Genomic DNA, 23,787 nt, shown 5'->3' on the forward strand with positions numbered 1-23,787 from the left:
TTCCTAGAGTCTAAACGATCCGTGTCTAAGAATAATTTTCTTTTGTGGTTTCCAGCTGACAGAAATCCTATTTGTTCAACTTTAAAAATGCAGAACTAAGCGGATGACGTAAGTTGCGTTTACATTGTCCAGAAGCACGGTACGCGGTCACAAGCGATCACAATACCGTACACGTGAAGCGTGTACTGTAAGACATTCATGGTACGACACTTTGCGAAGAAAAGCAGAGGGAGTTTGAACCCCACGCAGCAAGCGAAATGTACCCGGATCCGAAGCTGGTTCTACGCTACTTGTTTCCTGAAAAAGATCGATCGATCGTTGTTCACCGCAGGATCCAGGCAGAGCTACTTAGATCGGTAAAAAAATCCTGTTGGATTTCCTCGCGCTACCTGGACGGACGATGATTTTTGTCGATGACAGTACTGCTGGCTTCTCACCGCGGGTGCTCTCCAGCACCCTTCGCACACACGCTCCGCGTATTTGCGTACCCCGAAATAGCCGTACCCTTCTCTCTGCTCCGTCAGACGGTGAGAGGATGAGGATGAGGACGCTGAAGAGGTGGACGAGGGACGGGAAGGTGGAGCGGAGCGTGTATACCGCAAAACCAGTTCGCTGGTGAGTAAACAAAAAACGAGAAGGAGCCAACGCCGCGGCGCGGCCTCGTTGTCCGTTGCGAGGGGAAGAGAATCACTGGTTTATTGCTAATTCGAAGACATTCGCCCGGCAGAAATGAAATTTTATAGTCCGCCTGCGGAGCGGGAGGGACACTCGCGTCACCGAACATACGTGGGAGCTGTGATACAACGGGAACCTGGCCCCTTGGCTACGCTCCTGCCAGGACAAATGCCTTTCCTGCCTCGATCACTTCCAACTTCCAACTACTTCGAACCTACGACCCTGTGAGTCCTGATAGCTGAATCTATTCATGCAAGGAATAGAAATGGATAATAGTAATAAATCTACATAGATCATGGTAAGGATTGATTTATTGAATCAGTAGTAATAAAATTAATACTTAACATTTTTAATTTGTCAACTCTAATTAAATGTTAGAATTCGAAGCGGAGTTGGAATTTGCAACATAGAAGAATTAATGAAATTAATGTCTGGAGGTGTTTGAATTACAAGAAGGAAGCTTACCGAGAAATCTGACGATTATTTTCTCCGAAATCGTTCTCGGTTTCCAACACGGTCTCGAGCGAAAGCCCAGCGGGTGGCTCGCGTCACGAGAATGCAGCTCGCAGCGGCGAAGCTCATTACGTTGGCGTGTGCGTAAGAACTTCGTACACGCGATGTAATCGCGGCGGTGAAACTGACGCGGCGAGTCTCACGCAGCACGGGTCATCATGTCGGTGAGAAATTTTTCTCTTCTTGCATTCTTTTTTTTTTTTTTCTTTATTACAAAAGTTGCGATGATGCTCATCAATCATCGACGAATCGAATGAGGCATCATGCCGAATGAAAGAAAGAAAGGATGGAAGAAAAAAAGAAACCGTATCGTTGTACGTATGTTAGGTGATAAAAGGAGCGAGTCGAGTGTTCATCTGGTCTCTCGCAAGATCGCACGGAGATTACGTCTCGTACGGCAGCCGCTCAAGTGTCGCAGTTGCACGTCGTTAATGCGAGGCAGGTGCTAACGCGGTGAGAAAGAGAAGACAGGGGAGAGAAGGTGGCGGTGAAGGAGAAAAGAGAAGATGCGCCCGGATCCCGTCCTCCCCCTAATTGACAAATTGGAATCTTATTAGAAGCTCGTGATGCCGGAGGTACCCCGAGGCAGGAGGAGCCTCGAGGCGCTCTCCCTAGCTGGTAAGAGAAAGACCGAGGAAAAAGAGAAAGAGAAAGAGACAGGTAGCGAGAGTAGCTGTGAAAGACGAGGAGAGAACGAGGGGCATAATGCGTGGATGGCACGACACTAACAGGTTGTACGGCCCACGGTGGAACGGAAAGAAGAAGTACCTTACGCTCGGCCTGCCGGCCGGCAGGCGAATGCCACCCAGGAAGCGTTCGCGCGTGCGCGATCTGTGTGGCCTCGGCTCTACTCGACCACCGGGCCCAGCCGAGTACTCACGAATCGGCCCGATTTAACACGAGCTGGCCCGAAGCCGACGTGTGCTGGGCCACCCGGTAGAGCGCGCGCGTGCCGCGTCCTGTGTGGTCTTACGCTTGCTTCTTCGCTTCTTCCTATTCTTCCTTACCCTTCTACCATCTCTCTTCCACTATCCTATCATTCTTTCTATCGTTCTGCTCTCTTCGTACACTCGTCTCTGTCTCATTTCCTCCCGCGCTTCTTTTTTTCCATCCTATCGTTTCATTTTCTTTTTTCTTTCATCTTTTGTTTCCCTCTCCTGTTCTTTTTCCTCCTTTTTTCCACAGATTCTCAAACGTTTTTCTCGTTTTTTCTCGCCGCTCGTCTGCTCCTCTTTTCTCTTGGACTTCTCACTCGTTTCCACCACGGGAAATTCTTGCTTCACTTCGCTCTTCTTCGCAGCCCAAGAGTTCGCCGTTCGAGACACGGCTACGTGCCCGTCTCTCCTTTCTCCTGGCGGTTCCCTCCTCCCTGCGTCGCCGCAGCACGGTCCGCGCTGTCTCTTGGCTCGGTCCGGGCCCGCGAAGATGAGCTGGCCCCGAAGAAGAAGAAGAAGAACAGCGAAAGGTGGAGGTGCTGACAGTGGCGTAAGTAACGAAGGATCGTGTAGATTGGGCGATATTGCCGGGGACAGGAGCGCGAAATGGAATTCTAATTAGGCAGCCGTCTCGTTACCGGCTATGGAACGGGACAGGCCAGGTTAGGAAGCTAAACGACAGGGCAATTTGTACGCGGGCATCGGGCCTCATTGTACGGCTTTCCATTGTATCCGTCGAGTAGGTGAGAATGAAAGGATTCATCAGGGCCGTTGTGTTGGTCGACGCTACTTGCTAGGCCCTTTCCTTCTTTCTTTTTCTCTTCACGTAAGCCTCTTTGATGCAAAACACTGACGGTCGAAATGATCTACGAAAGACGGCGGCCAGTTCAAAGAGGACGGATCGGGACCCTGTGTATTAACTATTCGTCGCGAGGAACAGTTTCACGTGTCACGTTCACAAGGGCCATGTAGAATTTTATCTACGTCAGTGGGCAAAGAAAGGAGACGAGGTGGTAAGCCCACTCGACTCGCTTCCACCTCTTCTCCTTTCCCGCTTCTCGGTTTCCTTCACACGGCTTGCCTCGACCACGTGCTAACTTACGAGCTACGATCTCTGTACCCTTCCACTTTTCTTTCTTTCTTCATCTATCTACCTGTCCCTCTTCTTGTTTCACCGCTTCACTCCCAGTTTTTTATCTCTGTTTGTCTTTTTCTGTCTCTCCTCAGACCGATCCGGCGTCGCGTCGCGTCCCGTCCAGTCGTCTCGCTTTTTCGCCTCCCCTCGAGTTCTCCTCGGATTATTAATCCACTGACGAGAGAGGATCCGTGGCGTTCGCGGAGATTATGGGCCGAGAGCACGATCAAGGTGCTGCTACGTTAACAAGCATCAATAGGCCGACGGGACGAAGAGGGATCAGCATCGTAAAACGTGATTCTCAGGATGAAAGATCGCGCTTTCCTGTGTCCTTTACCTGTACCCGTACCTCCTTAGCCATAATGATACGGCGAGTACCTTGTGGTAACTGATGTGTGAGATTCATCAGATCCCTTAGGACACTTAGGGACACGTTAGTAAGAATACCACTCTAATTCTCTCGTGTTCATCATTATCTTTATCCTAATTATTCATACATATGTCTCCAGGACGTCTACAAGATTGAAGCAGTTCATCTACTTAAAGTACCAGACGCCGAGTTCCATCGGTTCAACAGTCGGTAGACTCAACAGGATGTCCGATCGAACATGGATGTAAGAGGTAAGTGGGCGGATGATATATTCCTTTAAAACGATTCACACGGTTTCACCGTGTATTCCGAATCGCGAAAATAGCGTGCGCCCGTGACGCGGGGATAAACTGTTAGGCTAGGGCGCGATGATTGGTCCCGGTCGGTCAAGCGTATTTTCGCGCGTAAAATGTAAATGGCGCCGTTCTGTGTTCCCGAGGCTGGCCAGTTTCCACAGCTCGTAGGTGTGCGTCTGGCGGAGAAAGATAGTAACGGAGGAAAAAGGGGGAAAGAGAGAAGGGAGGCAGGGTTCAAAGAGCCGACAGTGGTTAAAGAGCCTTCTTCCTCTCTCCACCTCGACACGCACAAGTAGAAGGCGCAACCTTTCGAGCTACCCAGAAGAGTATCATTCTTCTATCTTTCTCCCTTGCTTACTGTTGGCTCGCTGTTGCTCTCGGCACCTTAGGTTCTCCTTATCCTGCTGGCAGAGCAAATTTATTTCACGTTCCTGCCTTTTCTGGACCTTTCACAATATTTGGCCGTGCTTTGGCATCCAGCACCGGTCGCGGCCGGGTACTGGTCACCAGAAGATACGGCTTTGAGCCCTCGGTGATGGATGGTTCGCTTCTCGAACCCGCCACGAATTGCTGCTTCTACTCCGTTGCCCATCTCGCTTTCTCTCTCCGCTCTGCTATCCTCTTTCTTTGTCCCCCGATCGTTCGTCTCGTTCTCTCTAGTCGCCCCTTCGGTGGATCTTCCTCCATCTACGGAGGATGCTAGACCGCCGCTGCCGGGGTCCAGGGCCGGTCAGTTCTAAGGTGTATACACGTGAAGTCCCTTGTCGAGATCGGTCGATCTACCTAGCGTCCAGAGTTTCGGCTCTTCTGGATTTCGTCGTTCCTCCTCTGCAGCATCGTTCGGTACTCTTCCAGTCATCCGCGGGCATCGATACCGACGCGTATACCCGGTGTCTCGATTATTTTCGTGATCACGAGGAAGGAGAGGGATCGATGTTCCTCGTTGAATTGTTTCGTGCGAAGAGAAATGAAAGTTGAAACGGATGATGATGATGATGAAGAGAATGATCGGTCGAAGAATGGTCCGTCTGTTGGGCTATTGCAACAAGCCGTCCCTGAGTCCGAGGACCCGCAGCCCCGGCACCGTTCCACCGAGTTCGTGCAGGTATATAAATTCTGGTGCTATTATTGGGGTTTGTGCCTTCTCACAGAGCCCTCTGGGGCCCGCGGCGGCCTCCTTTGAGCTACTCTTTCTACCTCTCTCCTTTTCCGCTTCATCTCTCTTACGCCTCCACTGTTTCAACAGGCTCTCCCCTACCTTCAGTCCTCGCTGTCTTATCCTGCCACACTACCACCGTCTACCTTGTCTTTCCTGCTCCTTTCGCCTCCACCTCTTCCTCACCCTTTAACTCTCGCCCGTCCTCCCTTTTCCTCCCATTCTCCACCTCGACGCGGATCCTACACCGCCCCTGACTTGTTTGTTTTCCCTCGCGTCGTCTTCCGTTTGCTAAACGCACCTTAAATTACGCGGCCGATGATAAATATTTGAGCCGTCCATTACGCGAAAGGGCCACTCGGACCTCTGTCCGACCGGTGTTACCTTCTTCAGCCGACGTAGGTTCCACCGTTGGATCGTGTTACTTTGTAAAAGGGACACCCTGGCCTGGGATGCTGCTCCTCGAGGTGCAATGCTGGCGTCGCACGGTATCCTATCCCATTGTTTTTTCAGAAATAGAAGCAGTAGTTATTGCAATCATCAGGACCCTATAGAAACTTAACGGATATAGGGATGTTAGGGTTTCCGTGATAGGGAATACATAAGATTTACGTTTACTTTGAGGATAATTAGACTTTAATTAAAGAAAATTACAAACAATAGCGTTACAAGTAACGGTAGGAATACTATGACTATCGAACGATGCTAATTGATTCTTATTTCGTTAATTTAACGAATTTTGCTAGTTTTGAGGATAAGTCCCATCATGGCGGCCGACGGCACGGCAACGCCGCGCTATTACTCGCACCTCGAATTTTATTTCCGCTACGAGCCAGCACAGCCGCCACAAAAGTCCAAGTGCCTCGTAACAGGATTATGAAATGTTCCGGAGTAGCGTTCCACGGATGTTTACAGCTCGCAAATACTCGTCGCCTTTTATTACCGGCGAGTTTCAGCGATTCTGGCATCGGCGCTTCGTTAACGAGCGACGTTTTATACTTTCTGTTCCGATCGTAATTCTCTGCCCTTCGTGTACCACGATACGCGAAACTTAACCATTGTTTTTCTACCTTCAAACTTTTCCTTTCTTTTGGGAATCCAATGGATTTCGGTAATCCTGTAGATGTCGACGCGTGTTACGTACCATCCGGAACGCTACTCGAATTGTCAATACGGTTTGTTTGGCGAACGGTCTTTATCTACATGGGTTAGCTAGACTAATCTCTAGTATGGCTCTCGTCTTTGCCTCCGCTTGCTTGGTTATTTTGAAAGCCGATATTGTTGCGCGTTCTTTAATATTGTAGCTATTCAAGCTCTTCTTAATGAAGGCATTCGAGCACGTACTTAATTTAATCTTATTCTTATTACTTAACTCTTTGAGGCACGGAATTTTAGACAATAAAGAAACCCATGTTGCAGACAAATTTTGTTCTTATAAAATTGAACAAATTAGATTAAAAAAATTAAAAAAAAAACATTTAATTAATTAATGGGTGGGATATAAACAGCTCCATCTTGCTATATGGATCTATGAATGGTATTGATTGAAATATATAGGTGAACACAATTTTAATTTTTTGAAGATTAACAGAAGATTTGATAAAGTTTTAAGTTTGAGATCGTATCGTGTAACAGTTGCGATGTATTACACAAAGTGTTATTTCCTCGTAAAGATAAGAACCTTCGTATTCAGGTTGAAAAAATAGAAGAAAAATACGGAACATCTGTGAATGACTTTCTCGTTTCATTCAGTACCACTGTTACATAAATATTAGCAACCAATGGAAACTGGAACGGTGAAACGATCTTGTTCGCGCGAAGAAAGGCTTTTTCTCGTTTCAAGTACAATGCGGCTCGCTGGCGGAATTTCAAGGAGCCCCATTTTGTTTATACCATGTAAATTCAGACGTGTCATTGATAGATTGCCGTTGGCCAACGGAGTGGGGGCGGCCGGGCCGCTTATTCACAAAAGATGTTTATTATCGGTAAACTCGGAACAGTTTGGTAGACCGTGGGCTCGTCCCTCCCCGCCTTGTCCTTCGGTAGACTTGGACTTTCGTATCAATTGGCTCATAGCTGTGGCTGGTGACGTTTCATCGCTTGCCACCGCTCGCGTCGCGTACCTCGCCTTCAAATTTCTAACCACGCGCGTATCTTTTATCATCGCGATCGCGCCAGGTGTAGCAGTATTACCTGGATAAACGTAGCGCCACGGTTTAACCCCGATATCGCGTCGCGTGAATCGGTCTGTAAGCTCTGCTCCAATTTCTTACTCTACAAGTGATACCGGCGAGAGAACGTTTTTAAAAAAGACATCGGTGGGTTAGTGCTGCTAAACGATTAACCTGCGGAAGATGGGAGAAGAAAGATACATAGTACCGTCGTCGCGTTTGAGGAGGAATAGAGAAGGAGGCTCGATGCAGCAGACACAGGGTAGAAATGCAAGAAAAGCGGTAATCGAGCAAAGGTGGAGCGAGGAGGAATGGTAAAGAAGAGCGAAACTTGACGGGTAGCGAAGTCAAGGTGAACCCACCCCACGTTTCGACGCGTACAGGGTACTCGCGCGCTCGCCCCGGGGGTAGAGACGGTCATTGAGAATCTTGGCGCAACTCGGGCGACCGTGCTGGTACACTTGGAGGTACCCACGGTCCGACGCGGGCAAATCTTTCCTCGAGGGGAGAGACCGTGAGGCGAGCAACAAGGTAAAACGTTGTTACAACGACAACGAGGACAAGGAAAAGGACGAAGAGGAAGGATGAATCGAAGGCGCTAGGTGGGGATCGGTGGGACAACGTAAAAGGAAGGAAGAAGGACAGTCTGTGCGGCAAAGAAGCCGAAGAAACGGAAAAGATTGGAAAGAGAGGCGAGGATAGAAAAGGGAAAGAGCGAAAGAGAGGGTACGACCTCGATCAAACCGAATCGAACGAGGAGAAAGCTAAAAAGGTTTTCGAAGCCTCTCCCTTCGCCCTCTGAAGTTAAGTTCTCTCTTTCCTCCCTGACTGCACCGATACACCTGTCCTCGTTTACCTCGTGCACGCCCCGCCCCGACCAATGGAGTGTCGAGGGGCCCGGTGACGTCAGTAAAGGTGAACCAGGAGGGCCAGTGCGGTGGTGGGGGGGGGCAGGATCATCCACCACCACGTTCGGAGGCCGTGAGAGCTGCACGGGGGCCAGCAGCTTAGCTGGTAACCAGCACCAGCGGCCCGGCTGCCCGTTGGCCACCTTGGTGGGGGCAGGAAGAGGGGCACCCTGGACCCCGACCAGGCCAAAGGAACAACGCAGAGTACCCACACGAAACCCATCCCGCATTTCCCACCACTGACTCGTCCGGAAAACGTGCGCAACAGAGCTTCCGGACTGCTGCTCGGGCATATATCGAGTTCAGTCAAGTGAGTCAGGTCGATCGGGTGTTACATCTCGATAAATAGTCGATCATTAAAAATCCACGATTCACATACGGCGTAACAAAGTTCAGATTCCGATCTTGGAGAACCGCGGTCCGGTGAATCTTCGTTTCGAAGAGTGGGTGAAGCGTCTCGACGGTGTATATCTCGGTGATGGTTCCCCTTTCGATCTTTAAACATGTACGCGTCGATGGATGAAGCATCGTATCGGTATAGAAAACTTGGTATCGGTATCCTGACGTAACGACTCTGATAAGTAGTACCGAGGAAGGGAGGATCGGGGGAGAAGGAGATCTCCTTCGGAGAGTCGGAGTAGTGATTAAAGGAAAAGGCGTGGATTGTTTCGTACCGATTAACACCGGTTGATCCGCCGATATTTGTTAGATCTCGCGGGTGGGTGGATTAGACGCCAGCTACAACGATCGCAACAACGGTGATAAGAGTGCGCGAAGGGGGGGTGTGTGATGCCCTGGTTATGGTTAAGCGTGAGTGAGGTCAGTGGCAAGAGGAGGAGAAGAAGGACCGGCTGCTCGACGTCCGCGTCGCCGTCGTGGTCGTCGTCGTCGTGGTCGTCGACGTCGTCATCGTCGTCATCGTCGTCTAGGTCATCGTCGTTCTGTCAGCCGTGGAGGAGGAGGATAGCCGGCGGCGGTGGTGGTGGTGGTGGTGGTGAGAACTCGGTGGTACCGTCGACGTGCTCGACAACCGACGGGCTCAGCAAGGTCCGCGTACACGAGGATCACCGACCAGTGACCAGCAGGCAGGGTCGTCCTCGAGTCAGAGCCACGTGATTATGGTGCACCATCATCATCGTCGTCGCGGCCTTCAGGCGAGCCATCACTGCGCGCTCAGGAGGCGAGGAACGACACCCTCGCTACTCCAGGTGTTCATGCTGATACTCTGTCTCTGGCTACCGGTGTTGGATAATAGTGGTCTCGTCTTGGCATGCGGACCGGGCAGGGGTGGCGGGCGACGTCCGATCCTACGAAAACTCACGCCGTTGGTGTTCAAGCAGCATGTGCCGAATGTCAGTGAAAACACGTTGCCAGCCAGCGGGCTTAGCGAGGGTCGAGTGTCCAGGCATGATTCCAGGTTCCGGGACCTGGTGCCCAACTACAATGCCGACATCATCTTCAAGGATGAGGAGGGCACTGGAGCGGATCGACTGATGACTCAGGTGACAGAACGTTGAAATTTTAATTGCTCTTCATTTTCCTTCCGAGTCTTTCAGGATTCTCGCAAGCTTACGTTGCACCTACGTTAGGAGTACACTTGGGTGCAACGTTGGCATTAATAGAGGGTGGCACCTCAGCTTTTGATTTTGAAAGAACCTAAGCAAAAATCTATCGCGTATACTTCACGATATCCCAATTGCAAGCGTAAACGTTACGATATCTCGAACTAGTCATCACTGCTAGGGTGTTTTCGTTCGAAACTTCTACGGTAACTCGTTGTCACCGATAAAGCTACCGAAGTGCGTCAATCTGCGATAAAGATTCTCGTCCTTGAAGGAGCTCGCCGATGAATCATCAGAGAGGCGACGCTACTTTTTTTCTGGCATCGATCGATTTCTCAATTTTATGGCAAATTAAAAATGGTTGAACTTGCTAGAAGTTAGGGCGTCGGATTTACTTAGGGGAACGCGTTGCTCCGCACCTAGGAGTAGGGAACTTGTCTAGAGGATTCTAGAAAGACAAGGCAGTCAGTGACCTTTACGTTTCGATTCCGATAATAGTTAGCTGATTCACACGTGAACAATACGCGAATGCTTTCCGAACATAGCGCGGGAATAGAAATCCGGTGTGCTCCGTGACAAGAAGTTTGGTTATTCAGTCGGTTGATGTATCGCGTACTTGAGAAACGTTCTGGGAACATGGTGCACCATCGGGAGGGAAACGTCATGGTCAAGGAAAAATCGTGTTTATTTTATCAATGAAATAACTTAGAAATTTTTGATCGATGATTAATAGCTATCGATAAGAGATCAAAAATTCGACGAATGGAAATGATGAAATATTTACCGTAATCTCATATTAGGAATCCTACGATATAAATCAATTTTATTGACGATTAGACAACGTTAAAAGTCATCTAGGCTCATGGATGATTAAGACGATTGTCGTTGTCGGCGACATTTTCGAGGAGCATGATTCGCAAGAATTGTTCTCCGTCATAGGATTCACGGCGAATTAGAATGTTATAAGGCTCATAGGATGGTCGATTGAACGAGAGATTGATTGCATTTCTCGTTTGAAAGCGCAGGGTTGACGGGCGCGTTAACTGCAGCTACGCGTGTTATTACTTCAACGCGTGTCACCTCGCTCCGTGGCCGTATGACAAATTAGCTACTGTAGCTCGTTAAACGTCCGCAGGTGATTCACGTGAAACGCTATCCACCCGATAAGAGCCTCGATCGCTTCTGAATACGTTTCGCGTGCAGAGGATCAATACCTGAAACTCGAATCACATCGTAGGATTTCACGCGATACCGCGCCGTCTAACAGGCTCTTCCTCTTGCTCGATAATTTATTTCAATATTTTCATTACCCTTTTACGATTCAAAGGATGTTTTGATAAATATAATAATTCTTCGTTTTTATTATATTGACAAATTGGTTTGTTGGTAATGCGTTGAAATTTTTTACTTAGATATTTACTTGCTTTTTCTCTTTCGAATAGAAGGATAAGATTTATTACCGCAAAGTACTTTATGATTTAGTGACGCTGGGATTAAGTAAACAGCAATTTATTACACAGCCATTAATTAATCGTCTGTCATCGTGCTTCGCAAAATTACCTCTATTGAAAGAGAAGAAGAGAATGTTAAATGAAAAATTCTAATTGCAATTTTATTTGACTCTGACTTTAGAATTTTCAAATGTACACATTCTTCGTATTGAACGCGAAACGTTTGAAAAATCTCTCCTCTAACAATCTTCCCATTGACGGACGTTTTCGTCGCAGAGAAGAATCTCCATTTTCAAGCGATTAGTAAGGTTGAAAGGATAAAGGAAGAGGAAAAACAGGGATCTCCTGTTGTCACCACCTGTGCCTCTCCACACTCTTGTTCGCGGACCTTAGTCTCTTCTTCTCCTCCTTCTTCTTCTTCGATGTTTATTCCCGGTCCATAGAAGTTCCATTAGTGCTTTATTCATGCAGTTTTTATCGGTGTTTGCCTTCCACTTGGCGCCCCCGCGAAGCGTGAAACGATTCTCCTAACTCTTGGCCCGTTGTATTCCAATTTGTAAGTCCCACGTTTGGTGATGCGGCGAACAAAAGGGCGGCGCGGGGCCGGTTTCCGCTCGTAAACCATCCCTCTTCCAGCCTCGCTCGCTGCTTACCACGGGAAAAAATACGTAATACAAATCCCGCTTTCACTCTATGTAATCAAGATAACAATGCGTAAATTGATATTAGTCATTTAACGAAGATTCTTTCGTTTAATTACACCGAGGGTGTATTAGAAGTCGCGATCTTTAAATTTTCTATCAAGTTTGGATCAATCTACTGATTCCCTTAATTATGAATTCTTCTATTTTTATTGAAAGTAGATAAAGAAGCATCGACTATTTACTCGCATTTTGCAAAACTCATAGACTTTATCGATACATTCGGGGGGATGAACATTGAACCGGCGCCGAAACTATCGTTCGCGACTATGGTTTCACTCGTTCAAATATTATTTCAAGATTTGCTTTGCACCGTGTATAAAGGTCAGCCCAAGAAAATTTTCTTAATTTTGGAAAATCAGTCAAAGTTCCATCGTATACTTTGTTCCTCGAGCGGGCAGATGGAATCGCGCGTCCCCGGGCGTCGATGTCTCCGAAGGTACCCGTCGCTGAGTTGCCGGCGTCCTCGTTAACGCCGTGTTTTGCCAGCATGAATCTCGTGTCGCGAGACGATCGTAAAATGACGATACCTTGGCCAATTAGCAGGGTTCACCGACAAATTTAAGCGCAATGAATAATGGAACTTTTTGACTTTTAATCATTTTCAAAAATCCAATTCTTCTGTTGTTGATTTACACACCTGTCTCTTTTTTCATAAGAAATGACCCAATTTGATTTATTAACAGAAAGCGTTTAATCCATATATTTTCCTGGGAAAATATTTTCAAAATGGGCGTAATACGAAAGGAAGATAGATAGGAGCGCGAAACTTTTCCTTGAATCTTTTTCATCCTCTTGCTCGTCGCGTTTGTCCTGATGATCGCGGCTAGGAACGGCGGTCGCGCGGAATAAATAGGGGAAAAAGCGCGTACCGTGCGCCGGGTTTAAGTGATTGTGGGTAGGTTTATGGTGGCCATAACCGGTGTTTGGTTTGGCGCGTTAAAGCTCCCCCAATTACGGCAAATAAACCTAATGGCCGTGCTACTCGTTCTTCTCGTTCCCTCATTCTCTTCCTCTTCCTCCTCGTTTCTTACCCTCGGTGCCCGAGGATCTTCCGATTTCTTGATATCGATCTTCTTAACCCCCGAATAGGGTCTCGATCGCTCTTCACCGTGAGAAAGTCCTCGGTGATAAATGAAACCGTGTTCGATATCATCTGTCAATTATATTGGTCCTTTTGTTTCAATGCAAAGAGTTAATTACCTATAATGAATAAAATTGATTTTTAAACGTGTTGCAAAGAAATTATGAAAAATTTGAATTTGTAACAAACTTCTTTAGTATATTTAATGCTGATGTCAGGTTTTGGATGGCAGGAAGAAAGGGTAGTAATCAGACACATTTTTTTTTTATCTGTGTAACTTTAATTACATTTATTTGTTGAATATTTGCATAATAATCAGACTGACGGTAATGAGATAAAAAAAAACTGCATCAACTGGCAGTGACTTGTAACGGGTGTCCGATGGCGGGCAATGACCAACCGGGTAACCCGATAGACGCACGTGGCGCCACGTGATACGTTTCTGACCCGGTGCAGCTAGTCGACGATGATTGTACCACGTCGTCGAGAACGTTATCGTTCTCGAAGCATCGAGAAACGATCGAAGCAAAGTCAAGGTAAACGTCAGCGAACAGAGGCAATTCGCCGAGCCCGAGTCTGATCCTTAAAAATATTTCGAATTATCGTTAACCGAGAGAGAAAGTAACGAGAGAAAGGTGTATTTATTGCGTTAATCCTCTATTTGAATTATCGATACTTTAACATCCTTCGAGTATCCTCGGGTTTCTCGAGTTCTTTTCACCGATGAGCTTCTTAAGGATAAAAGCGAGTTACCTCGTGCGACCCCTTCGCGCGTAAATTCAGAAGAGTAATAATGCCCTTTTCTTTTTTTTAATTGGAAAAGAAGAAATTTATCGTGTAATTATTGTCAGTGAAGGAGTATATTAAAATAGATTAACAGGTTGACTGGTATTGTGAAAATGAACGGGTATCTAATTTTCAAACTCTCTATGCAAACAAAGTCTTCGGATATAATTTCTATGTTCAATCTCCTTGATAGGTACTATAAAATTACTAATTTCTAAATGATATTTAATATATGTACTAGCAGTCGGTCGTCAAAGCGTGAAGCAATTGACAATTTTTTTCTTGTTCTTACGTCTATTAGTTATCGTTAAACGCAAGCAATAATATTTTTACGATATCGGATATCTTGTTATTTAGATATCCAACGTTGGAAAGTATATAGTAGATTTAATGCGGCAACTATCGAAAACTGGTTCCAGCTTACGGTAAAATGTCAGACGATCGGGACACTGTCTCGCGTTTCCCACAATTATTGCAAAATATCATTTCTTGCATAAAGTAACGCTTCGTTTCAAAACATTATTTACCAGGAATGCCTTCATTTGTCAATATTTTCTGGCTTCCCATTCGCGTGCTAGCCGAGTATGTTTGCAAGCAAAACTCCTTGCAAGATACGTTTTATGTATACGTATTTCTCTTTATTACACGAACCCGCCGGTGTCGTTAGAATGAATCATAAGTTTCACAAAAGCATCTACAATTAACCTTTACGAGGTTGGAGTATTTAAATGATGGAGATGGTGAATATTAGGACTTAGATACTCGCGATATCCAGCCATAGAATATCCTTCGAACGATCGTTTCACTTTTACTACGTACACCGTGAAAATTGAACATCTATTCGATGTAAGTACCGTAAAATACATTTACTCGGGGCAAAAAGGAGATAAATCGAATAGACTCTTGTATTCCCCCTTGATTTATGGTGAACGATACGCTTGGAACGTTAATTTTTCTTAACGAGCTGAAAATAAATTGTAGAATCAATTTTTCGAGCCACTTTTTCAAACTGCCATTTTTCCCTTTTTTAATAAATTCTAATAAACTTTCCAGATTTTTTATAATTCACTAGTTGTAACCTTTAATTGCAACTTTATTAATTGCACCGCGATCGCATCAGGGTTTAAGTTCAAAAAAGAATTCTTATTAATTGCACGAAACAACGTGCAGGAGTGATCGCGGCAAATAACTGGCTTTGCGCAATAGGAGAGTAAAAAAGGAGCGTGCATCAGGCGGACTGCGGCCGAGCCTCGGGATGACGACTCGCGGGTCGGTCGCGTGAAAATTTATGACGTCCGTTTAATACAAGCGATTGCGCGATCCAGCTATATTTATTTTCTGGCCTCACTGCCAAGTGGATAGGTGCACCGTCGTGCGGTTGTTCGCCGGACAATCGCACGACGATTTATCAGCGTGGCGTAACGCGTTGGCAACGGGACCGCGAGAGATTTCTCGCGTTAACCGATAAGCGCTTAAACCGTCCCGATCGATGCGATCTTGATCGATGCGAATTCTAGCTGGCGCGTGTTTAAAGGTGTGTTTGCAAGCGACAGCGAATTGCTGTTTCAGCAATGCTGTCGCTGAACCGCGTTGATATTTTTTAATGAAAATTCTAAATTTCATCAGTCATCAACCCCCCCTGGATTTCTAGTTTCACAAGAGACAGAAGTCATGATATTTCTTGTCACGAAACTGTCACTTAGCTGTCACGTGAAAAAGGTACTTTAAATGTCAGGAGGCCGGCTTTGAAATAACCGAGGCACGAGCCACGATCGTTGCTTTCGAATCGATCTACCTTGTGTTCGATGTCAGCCGTTGACTTATGAGTGTTCCACGAGCTGTGAAATATCGCGGGACAAGTACCGTTTACCCATGGTAATTAGTGGCCAACGTCACATTTGTTTCCTTCGATTTCTTTCGTCCGGTTGGTAGTTTCTGCTTCGAATAAGTACTAATTGTTGCTCGGGGCGGAATCTTTCAAGCTGTGATTTTTATTCGAACAAAGATCCGATCGCGGTTGCTTTCGACTTCTTTTTTAAGACTTGGATATTATCGTATCGTTATTCTTGATATTACTGTAATCTTCGATTGCGTACGTTTATCGCACTGGCTTTTGTTCTTAGCTTGATTTATATGGTCAGTTATTGTTACAGGGTCTTTGTGCTCTTAATTTTAATTTCAGTTGAAATATGATCGTATTTTGCAGCGATATTAACTCGGTTTATGCAGGTATAGCATTTGAATCATATTAGCTAACCCTCGGACGGCGGACCGTGGAGAGAGTCCCCATTTCAGTTTAATTTTATATTTCATATTATTTTCATTTCCTAAATTTCCTACATTATTTGTGAACAAGATATATGCAAAATCTAAATTGTTTCATCCATTTCTCTAAAAATGCATTTGCATAAACTTCCACAGTCTCAACGCGTCAAATATACCCCGAAGAATTCGAGTTTCGCGCCCCAGGAACAGATCGGTACATCCTCGTCGGTTGTACGAATGATCCGGGTCACGGTTTCTGTTGGACGGCGATCGATCAAGCGAACCGGTCCACGGGTGAAAAGAATCGATACTCGATAAATATCGCGGCGGATGGTGAAAACGGTCGGTGGCTCGCGTACGTTCGACGGCTAACTTATTGCCCCTTGGTCCGTGCCGCGTTTTACTAATGCCCTCGGTGGATTAGCGTTCCTCTCTTAAAATGCCCGCATCGCCCGGCTACCTATCCTGCCTTTACGCTTCTTCTCCACCGCGCCGTTATCTTCCCAGCCGTAACCTCGTAAATCCACGGGCATTTGTTTCCTCCGGCTGGACGTCGGGGTTACCTCCGTTAACCCCGATGCGATCGTTCATGCGTTTACAGCGACAAATCGCTGCCTCCTCGTGACTTCTCTTCCCTTCTTTTCCTCCCTTCTCCTTTGTCTTTCGATCCTCTCGATCTCTCGTGACCTTTGTCCGCGTGATCAGGGTTGCAGCGAATAAAATGTTTCGTACGAATTATAAATCCGTTCGTTTCCCAAGGTGAACAAATGGAGAACAACGTCGAACGATTCGCTAAGTACATCGTTCTTTGATCCTAGTTTCTTTATTTCGTGACAGGAGTCGGCTCTTAATTAAAACAGTTTTACACCGCGTTTAGAAGCAATTATACGCTTGCTACCCGGCGAACGATGCGATCCTTTAATGGCGGCTGGGTTCAAACGCGCACCCTTCTCTGTTCCCTCCGATCGGATATTGTGTTTCACTGTTTCGTCATTCGTCTCTCTCTCTGGGTCATTGCAATTTTATTAACAAAAGGGTTGAAGTAATCCTTAAAAATTCGACGAAAATGAAGAAATAAAGAAACGCCCAGCAGTGGCGGTCGATGAAGGGAACTGGTAAAGGAGCAACCGGATATGATCGCAATTTCCGTTGTCCATCGATCGAGAGGTTTCGGTCGGGCCAGTCGGTTCGATGTGCACGGTGCTTAAGGTAGAAACCGCAGACCAGGATGCGTATATAGAGAGCAAAGGAGCACGAAGCGAAAGCGGTCTCGGTATCGTTTCGTCTCGTCTCCGTTTCGCTTGCACCTTTTACCTGCTCGATCCTGGTCGTTTCTTTCTCTGGCAGCATGTTCGATTATACGCGGGATAATACGGTGAGAACAAGAGGGATAAAGAGGCGACGAAGAGGAAGAAGCGTACGGAAAGAGGACGGAGCGAGGAGCAGAGAGTTAAGGGAAAAGAAGAAAGAGAAAGAGAGGGACGTAATCTGGTTGGTCCACCGAGTTTCAACGGGGAAAGGATGAAGGAAGGGCCGAGGGCCTCGAGGCGGCCGCCATAATGCATCGTGAGAAGTGTGCATCGGGTCAAACGGGTCAAAAGAACGTCATGGCGTTTCTCGTCCCTATGGCGGAGCCGCTTGCCAACCGTTCTCCCTTAACGTTGAATCCTCGCTCGAATCGCCTCCCGACGACTTCATCGCCATTACACCATAGACCTCGAATCGTAAAAATCCTCCATCATCTTCCAGTACTCGAAACCATAGGTCACGGTAACACCCTTCTATCGAAAAAAAAAAAAAAAAAAAATCAATGGCGAACGATTTCATCGTTTCTTCTCCCATTGCTGCAATGCCGAGAGCTAAAACAGCGATGGTTCTCCGGCATTTTTAAGCGGTTCCAAAAGACCGTCATCAGTCGTTGGCTGTCACGTCGAGCGAGCGATTTCTCTCTGTCCGCTCGCGGAACGCGTGATGCACTGGCCAACAGATTTCATGGTTTCTAAGCTAGACTCGGGGTATTAGAGAGTGAAGGATCTTCTCGAGCTCCATTAGAGTTGGTCGGATCCAGGCTGATTTCTTGTGGAATAATAAGAGTAGGATATAAATATTAGCCTGGTGAAAGCGCAGATATTTCGTAGAAAAAATTTCAAATTCTCTTCGACGCTTGTTACACTTTTAAGTTAATAGAATATGAAATAGATGGTATTCGAGGAAGGAGAAGGCTAGCTAACGATTTGTCAAACGCACTGGTGAACGACGTTCCACGAGGTCATTGTCGTGAATGGGGTAGACCATGGAGAAGAAAGTTTTGCAAAATATGGGACGGTGCTCGTTGTAAAACGATCTTCTCGACCACTTCCTTCCTCCCGTTGCGAGCGGGGATCCGATGACCAGTTTGAGGTCGACGATGACCGACGTGGGAAAGGATCGTCACTGGCTGGTCTTCCTTTTAGCCCTCGTGCTTTTACTTCTTCTTCTTCTTCATCTTTTTTCTTATCCTTCTTATTGTTTCTCTTCTTCTTCTTCTACCGCCACGGCAATCGGCTCGTCGGTCATCGATGTCGCCTCCTCCTCGTATAACTTATCAATTTCTTGCCATTATCGCCGCATACCTCGGTTAATTTTGCAAATTTCCTACACCCGTAGCCAACAGATCGTTCCGTAACCAGAGAGAAGACGATCGATCCTTTGATCGATATTTATGTTCGTAATACCATTATACGGAACCGTAAAAAAATCACTCTGTTAGGTTATCGCGACACACGGCGCGGCTGAGAATCATTTCGTTGACGGAAGGATCAAGTTGTGATCGTGGCAGGGTACGGGACGAGTGTAATAACCGGCTGCGAGGTTACCTCGTAAAAATTCATTATCCGGCTGAATTCCGCGGAATTTTCGTGAATCGCCCTACCATCCCGAGGAAATTATTAATTCTACAGTGTCGAGAAGGATGCCGATCGTGATACTGATCATCCCGAGAGTTATGGCGAAGATGCCTCGCCGAGGGGAAGTCATTCGAGCAATTTGCTCGGAACTCGTTGCTTTATTTTCCACCTTAACACTCGCAAATTGCGCTCGATCTCGAATTTGATATTCATACGCTCCGTGTCGGACGGCGACACTTCTTCGCGTTCCTTCTGCGCATCGTTTATCGCCTCTCCTCGATGGTTACCATCTTGAATGCTACCACTCGCTTCCGTGGAGGACGTGTTAATGCAATTCCCGCTACGTTTAGCGCGTTCGCGCCGAATTATAGCGCCGATAATAATCGACGGATTACGGAGCGGTTCTAAGAAATAAAACGCCGATGGTGCTATTCAAAATTCTAATGATAAACTTTTATCGACTAATACTGAACTTTGAATTTTATAATCTTAAAACAAGGATGAAAAAGAAAAAAATAAACTAAATTATTAGTACGTAACTTTTAATTTCATATTTGGCCCGTGAAAAAATTGATTTCCCTACCCCTGCCTTAGAATCTTAGAATAGCGAAGGGTTCGCTCGATATTTTTAAAGGGCGCACCCTGATTTCTCCCTTCGATTCGCTATCCTCGAGGATCAAGGGTAGAGATTCGAACCGACTCGATCAATGGATCTTGTTAGCGGCATAAAGCGCGGACCGCGGTTAATAAATAAACAAATAACTGTATAATAAGCGGTACAAGCCTATTGTGCATTGTACGGAAGGCAGTTGCAGCCGTTGGAAGCAGCGGCCCTTGCAGTAACACAATGTCCTATCTGTTGCAATGCATTATGGCCTGAGGGTCCTGGACCAAGTATGCGTACGGACACGTAGCGCGCACAAGTATTTGCATTATACGATCGTTATACAACGTGTTCGAGAATGTATAACCCGTTTAGCATAAAACGATTTCCGAAACATTTCTAAACTGCACGAAAGCCCTATTTCAATTTACCTAATCTTTTATAAATTTCATCGTTCTTTTAATATCCGATCGTTAGTGAAATTTTCGAATACGATCCCGATGAAATTTGTTGACGATACAAGCCAGCGGCCAATTTGAATCGTCCTGTAGAGATTCGATCACGGTCTCAGTTTATGTCTCGCGCGTGTTCGGCGTAGGTGGGCAAGTAGGAACAAGCGGCGAACAACGCGCTTATTCAAATACATTCAATTAATTTCCATAGGAAGACAACAATGGCTTCCACGCCGTGTAATCGTCCTCACCGATATGGCTCGACCCGGGGGTATTATGTACATATCCTTAGGTTTCGTAGCACCGTACGTAACGGCATTAAATCTTCAGCATCTTTACTTATCTCGTATCCGTTCGCGAAATATTTCTCCATTTCTATCCGGTCTGTGTTTTTCACCGATTAATTGAAAATCTTGGGGGACCAGTTTTACCAGACCGACCACGGAACTTCGGCTTCGTACGTGTCCCGTTTCACAGTCGACACGTCGATTAGCCGCGTAATTGCGGGTAATTCGTAATTAAATCCTTTTTTCTCCGTTTGGGCTCGTTTGATATAATTAATCGGCCGTTCGAAGTATCCCGCTGGTATTCGAACAGCGTATCCGTGGATGTTAGACGGTGGAAAGCCAAAGGCGAGGACAGAGAAAGAGGGGCAGAGAATATCGGCGTAGCAAGCTGTGAATGGCTGCGCCCTTGATGGAACGGAAAGGTGCCACGGGAGGGGAAGTAGAAGAGGGGCGGTTAATTAATGGGGCGGCAACCGACCACTTCCCTTCGCGTCTACCTCTTTCTCCTTCTATCTTCATCTTCCTCCCCTTTTTGGATTAGTATTTTTCAACCTACACAATATTCCCCCTTCGTCTTTCACCCGAATCTTCCACCTCCATATTTGATTCAGACATGGAGGTTCGATCAAAGAAACATTCGCCATTAGAACGGTGATTAGTGTATTTATTTTTTCATTAATCATTTTCTTGTCAAATTCGTACGATAAATTTTGCAGAAAAATTTCATTGCACCATCGAACATCGAATCTCACCGTCGTATTTTTTACAATGTTCCATTTCTTCTTTTCTTTTCGGTTCCTCCAGATCGCTTTCAGGTATATAGTTAGTCGGCTTCACAGCGAGATCGTGGTAACAGTCGATGATTAAGGGTATTAAATCTTTCCTCTTGCGGTGCTCGTCTCGTATTTTCCGTCACTTTCGTGGCTCGTCCTCCTCTTCCTTTTCTTCGCCGTGCTACCCCCGTAGTCGACGCCTACGCTGACCAGGGAACGTGGTTATTTGTCTTTGAAGATACCACCGATTACTCATCGTAGACAAACGATATTAAATTAGAGGATCTTTCTTTCATTTGCCAATTCTTTTTCGCTTTATCTCTTTCAAAATCGAACCATCCACGGTGAAAACACACCAATGAATTTGATAAAATTCAATGAAATTATCTTATTTCGTGTAGAAATATTGCGAAAGGGTTGATATTGAAAATTTCCGTTAGATGGACCGATATAATCCGACACTTGCTCGTCGGATGTATCAAGAACACACTTCCCACGTGAATACCTAACCCAAGAATGCTTCTATCCGGTATCATCGGACTCTTCAAGATCCTCGATAACATCGGTAGGAATCCAATGCACGGTAATTTGTTCGAAGATGACTTCGAAGTCCATCGTCGTTCTCGGTTATCAAATTCCTTCCGCGACCGATCCGTGGAATCCGTTAAATTTACATTCTTCCGAGCAAACGGACACTTTCAATGGAACCATGGAAGATTTATTAAACGATGCCCCGTCTGTGCTTCTCTATTAACCGTTCCCCGAAGAAACAGATCAAATATTGATATTTGCGCTCGAACCTTTCTCATTCCGTCGTTTCGTCATCGATAACCGTACGGTCGACAGATAAGAAATTAGCTAAATTCTTTGAAATCTCGTAAGTAATCTGTTTTCGAATTTCGTCGATTCTTCGAGGAAATTCTTCTGTTTACTCGGCAAGGCAGTGGGCATCATTTTCAGAAATCTTTCTATGACAACTTTACCATTAATTAGAATCGTCAGCTTTAAAAATAACGATCACGATTCCAGCCCGATCGCAGATATAATAAATTCCAAAAGCAGTATGTATCCCATTCACGATCAAAGGGTTCGCGGAGTAAAAAGAAAGCACGCAGCAATTTGTCCCCCCCTTTTTCTCCATAAATACCTGAGTGCTCATCCTCCGAACATCGTGGATCGATTTCACACTGGGCAACAATGTCGCCGGGTGGAATCCATGGAAAAATCGCGTCGAAAGACCGGTGGTCCTGTCGGAGGGGTCGCGTTCTCCAAGTTTCTGGATCGCGATCGTCTTTCTAAAAAGCGGACGTATTTTTCGCGGTAAGAGGCAGGATACACGGGCTTGGAATTCCACGATGCGAAGCCGCCTGGTCCCGTGGGACGGTTTTTCCTCGATCTCCGGGGTCCTCAGTTTTATTCGTGTCGTCCTAATTCGAAGCGAGTCATCGGGCGCGGACGGCACTGGAATGCTCCGTGGCATGCGGTGCCCACCCCGTTTACCCCTTCCCCGATTCTTCTCCTTGTCGTTGTCCGTCGCGCTGTCTCCAGGTGGACAGCCTGCCTTGCGAACCCCGGTAATTAATTTAACTTCTTGCCCCGACGATGGCGGCTGCTAATGGTTTTCTTGTACCCTGTGCGCGAAACTCTCCGCGTCCGAGGCCTCCGTCTCGCTACCATCGGGCCACCACCGGTTCTTCCGACCGCTTCCAATATTCTTCCTCCACTTCGCCTGTCTTGCTTATACGCGCTTTTCGAATTGTTTCAGTTTTTTTTTATTTTTTAAGAAAGTTATTTTAACCGTTTGCGTTAAGTTTGCTAAAATTATTTTGTTACGTAATTTATAACTCTTCGAATGGTTACATGGTTTCTTTTTTTATCGGCGACGATCCATAATTGCACGGAGGTGACCGATCAGAGGTAATTAGTCGTGGCGTTTAACAGACGGTCGTCGTAACACGATCCTGTTCCACGGTAATAGCCGCGGATGGTCGACGGAAATGACGTAAACAGAAGTAAGAGGCCATTCGAGATTCTTTCGGCGCACCTTTATGCTTCCCCTTAAAGAACGTTATTTATTTGACTCCCGCGTGCCCGATGGGACGCGTCCTGTCTCGTCTGAGCCAACCACCGACAGATCCTCCCGTTGGAATTCACTAGACGATCGCTTCGAAATTCTCGATCCTCTTTCGCGAATAACACGGAAGCGGACGTGGATTTAAACTTTCTGTGAAATTTTTCTGAAAAAAAAAAGTAAAATATTTTTCATCTGAAAAGAAAAGCTCGCGGTTTCCCTTCGGAACTGTTCTGTTCGGTTGTTGATCGGCGGGAGACCTTCACCTTGGAGGAGGGAGAGGGCCAAAGGCGGCCGGTAAATAGCTGCGTGTGCAACGTCCGCTGTGGCCGCGAGGCGTTAACGAGGCGGGCAAACATGAAGAGGACGAGGAGAAGAAGGTTGGAAGGTTGCTGGCGGAGGATGGACGAGTGAGACGGGTGAAAGAGAGAACGAGAAGAGAAGAGGAATGGAAGAAGGCACGAAGGCGCCTTTTCAAGGCAAGGTGTGAACTCTGCCGCCCTTCGGCTCCCTCTATCGGTCTCCTCTTCGTGCATCCACCAGCACGAAAGCACCTCTTTCCACCTTATTAAGACCCCCGACCCTGCCAGCATACAACAACCGGACTCTCTCACGGTTCTCTCTCGCTTTTCTCTTCTGTCTCCTCCTCCTCTTCTTCTTCTGCTTCGCCATCCTTTGAGGCTACACACGCGCCGACCGGGACCGGT

At 46.5% G+C, this 23,787-nt stretch overlaps 1 protein-coding gene across 2 annotated transcripts in view; it reads left to right on the top strand.

Annotated features, from left to right (window-relative positions):
* Positions 1-23,787, top strand: part of LOC114872064 (sonic hedgehog protein A) — a 44,344-nt gene that overhangs the window by 736 nt on the left and 19,821 nt on the right. The window contains exons 2-10 of one of the 2 annotated variants that reach the window (XM_046286987.1): positions 56-615; positions 728-973; positions 1,054-1,352; positions 1,516-1,641; positions 1,746-1,806; positions 2,489-2,673; positions 3,351-3,691; positions 3,768-3,879; positions 7,362-9,661. In XM_046286987.1, coding sequence (XP_046142943.1) covers positions 9,278-9,661 — 384 coding nt within the window. In that variant the 5' untranslated portion in view covers positions 56-615; positions 728-973; positions 1,054-1,352; ... (4 more) ...; positions 3,768-3,879; positions 7,362-9,277. Of the gene's footprint in view, positions 1-55; positions 616-727; positions 974-1,053; positions 1,353-1,515; positions 1,807-2,488; positions 2,674-3,350; positions 3,696-3,767; positions 3,880-7,361; positions 9,662-23,787 lie in introns of both variants that reach the window. The other variant, XM_046286986.1, reaches the window with a different exon arrangement.

Source organism: Osmia bicornis, chromosome 9 (genome assembly GCF_907164935.1).
Source record: "Osmia bicornis bicornis chromosome 9, iOsmBic2.1, whole genome shotgun sequence".
Taxonomy (NCBI): domain Eukaryota; kingdom Metazoa; phylum Arthropoda; class Insecta; order Hymenoptera; family Megachilidae; genus Osmia; species Osmia bicornis.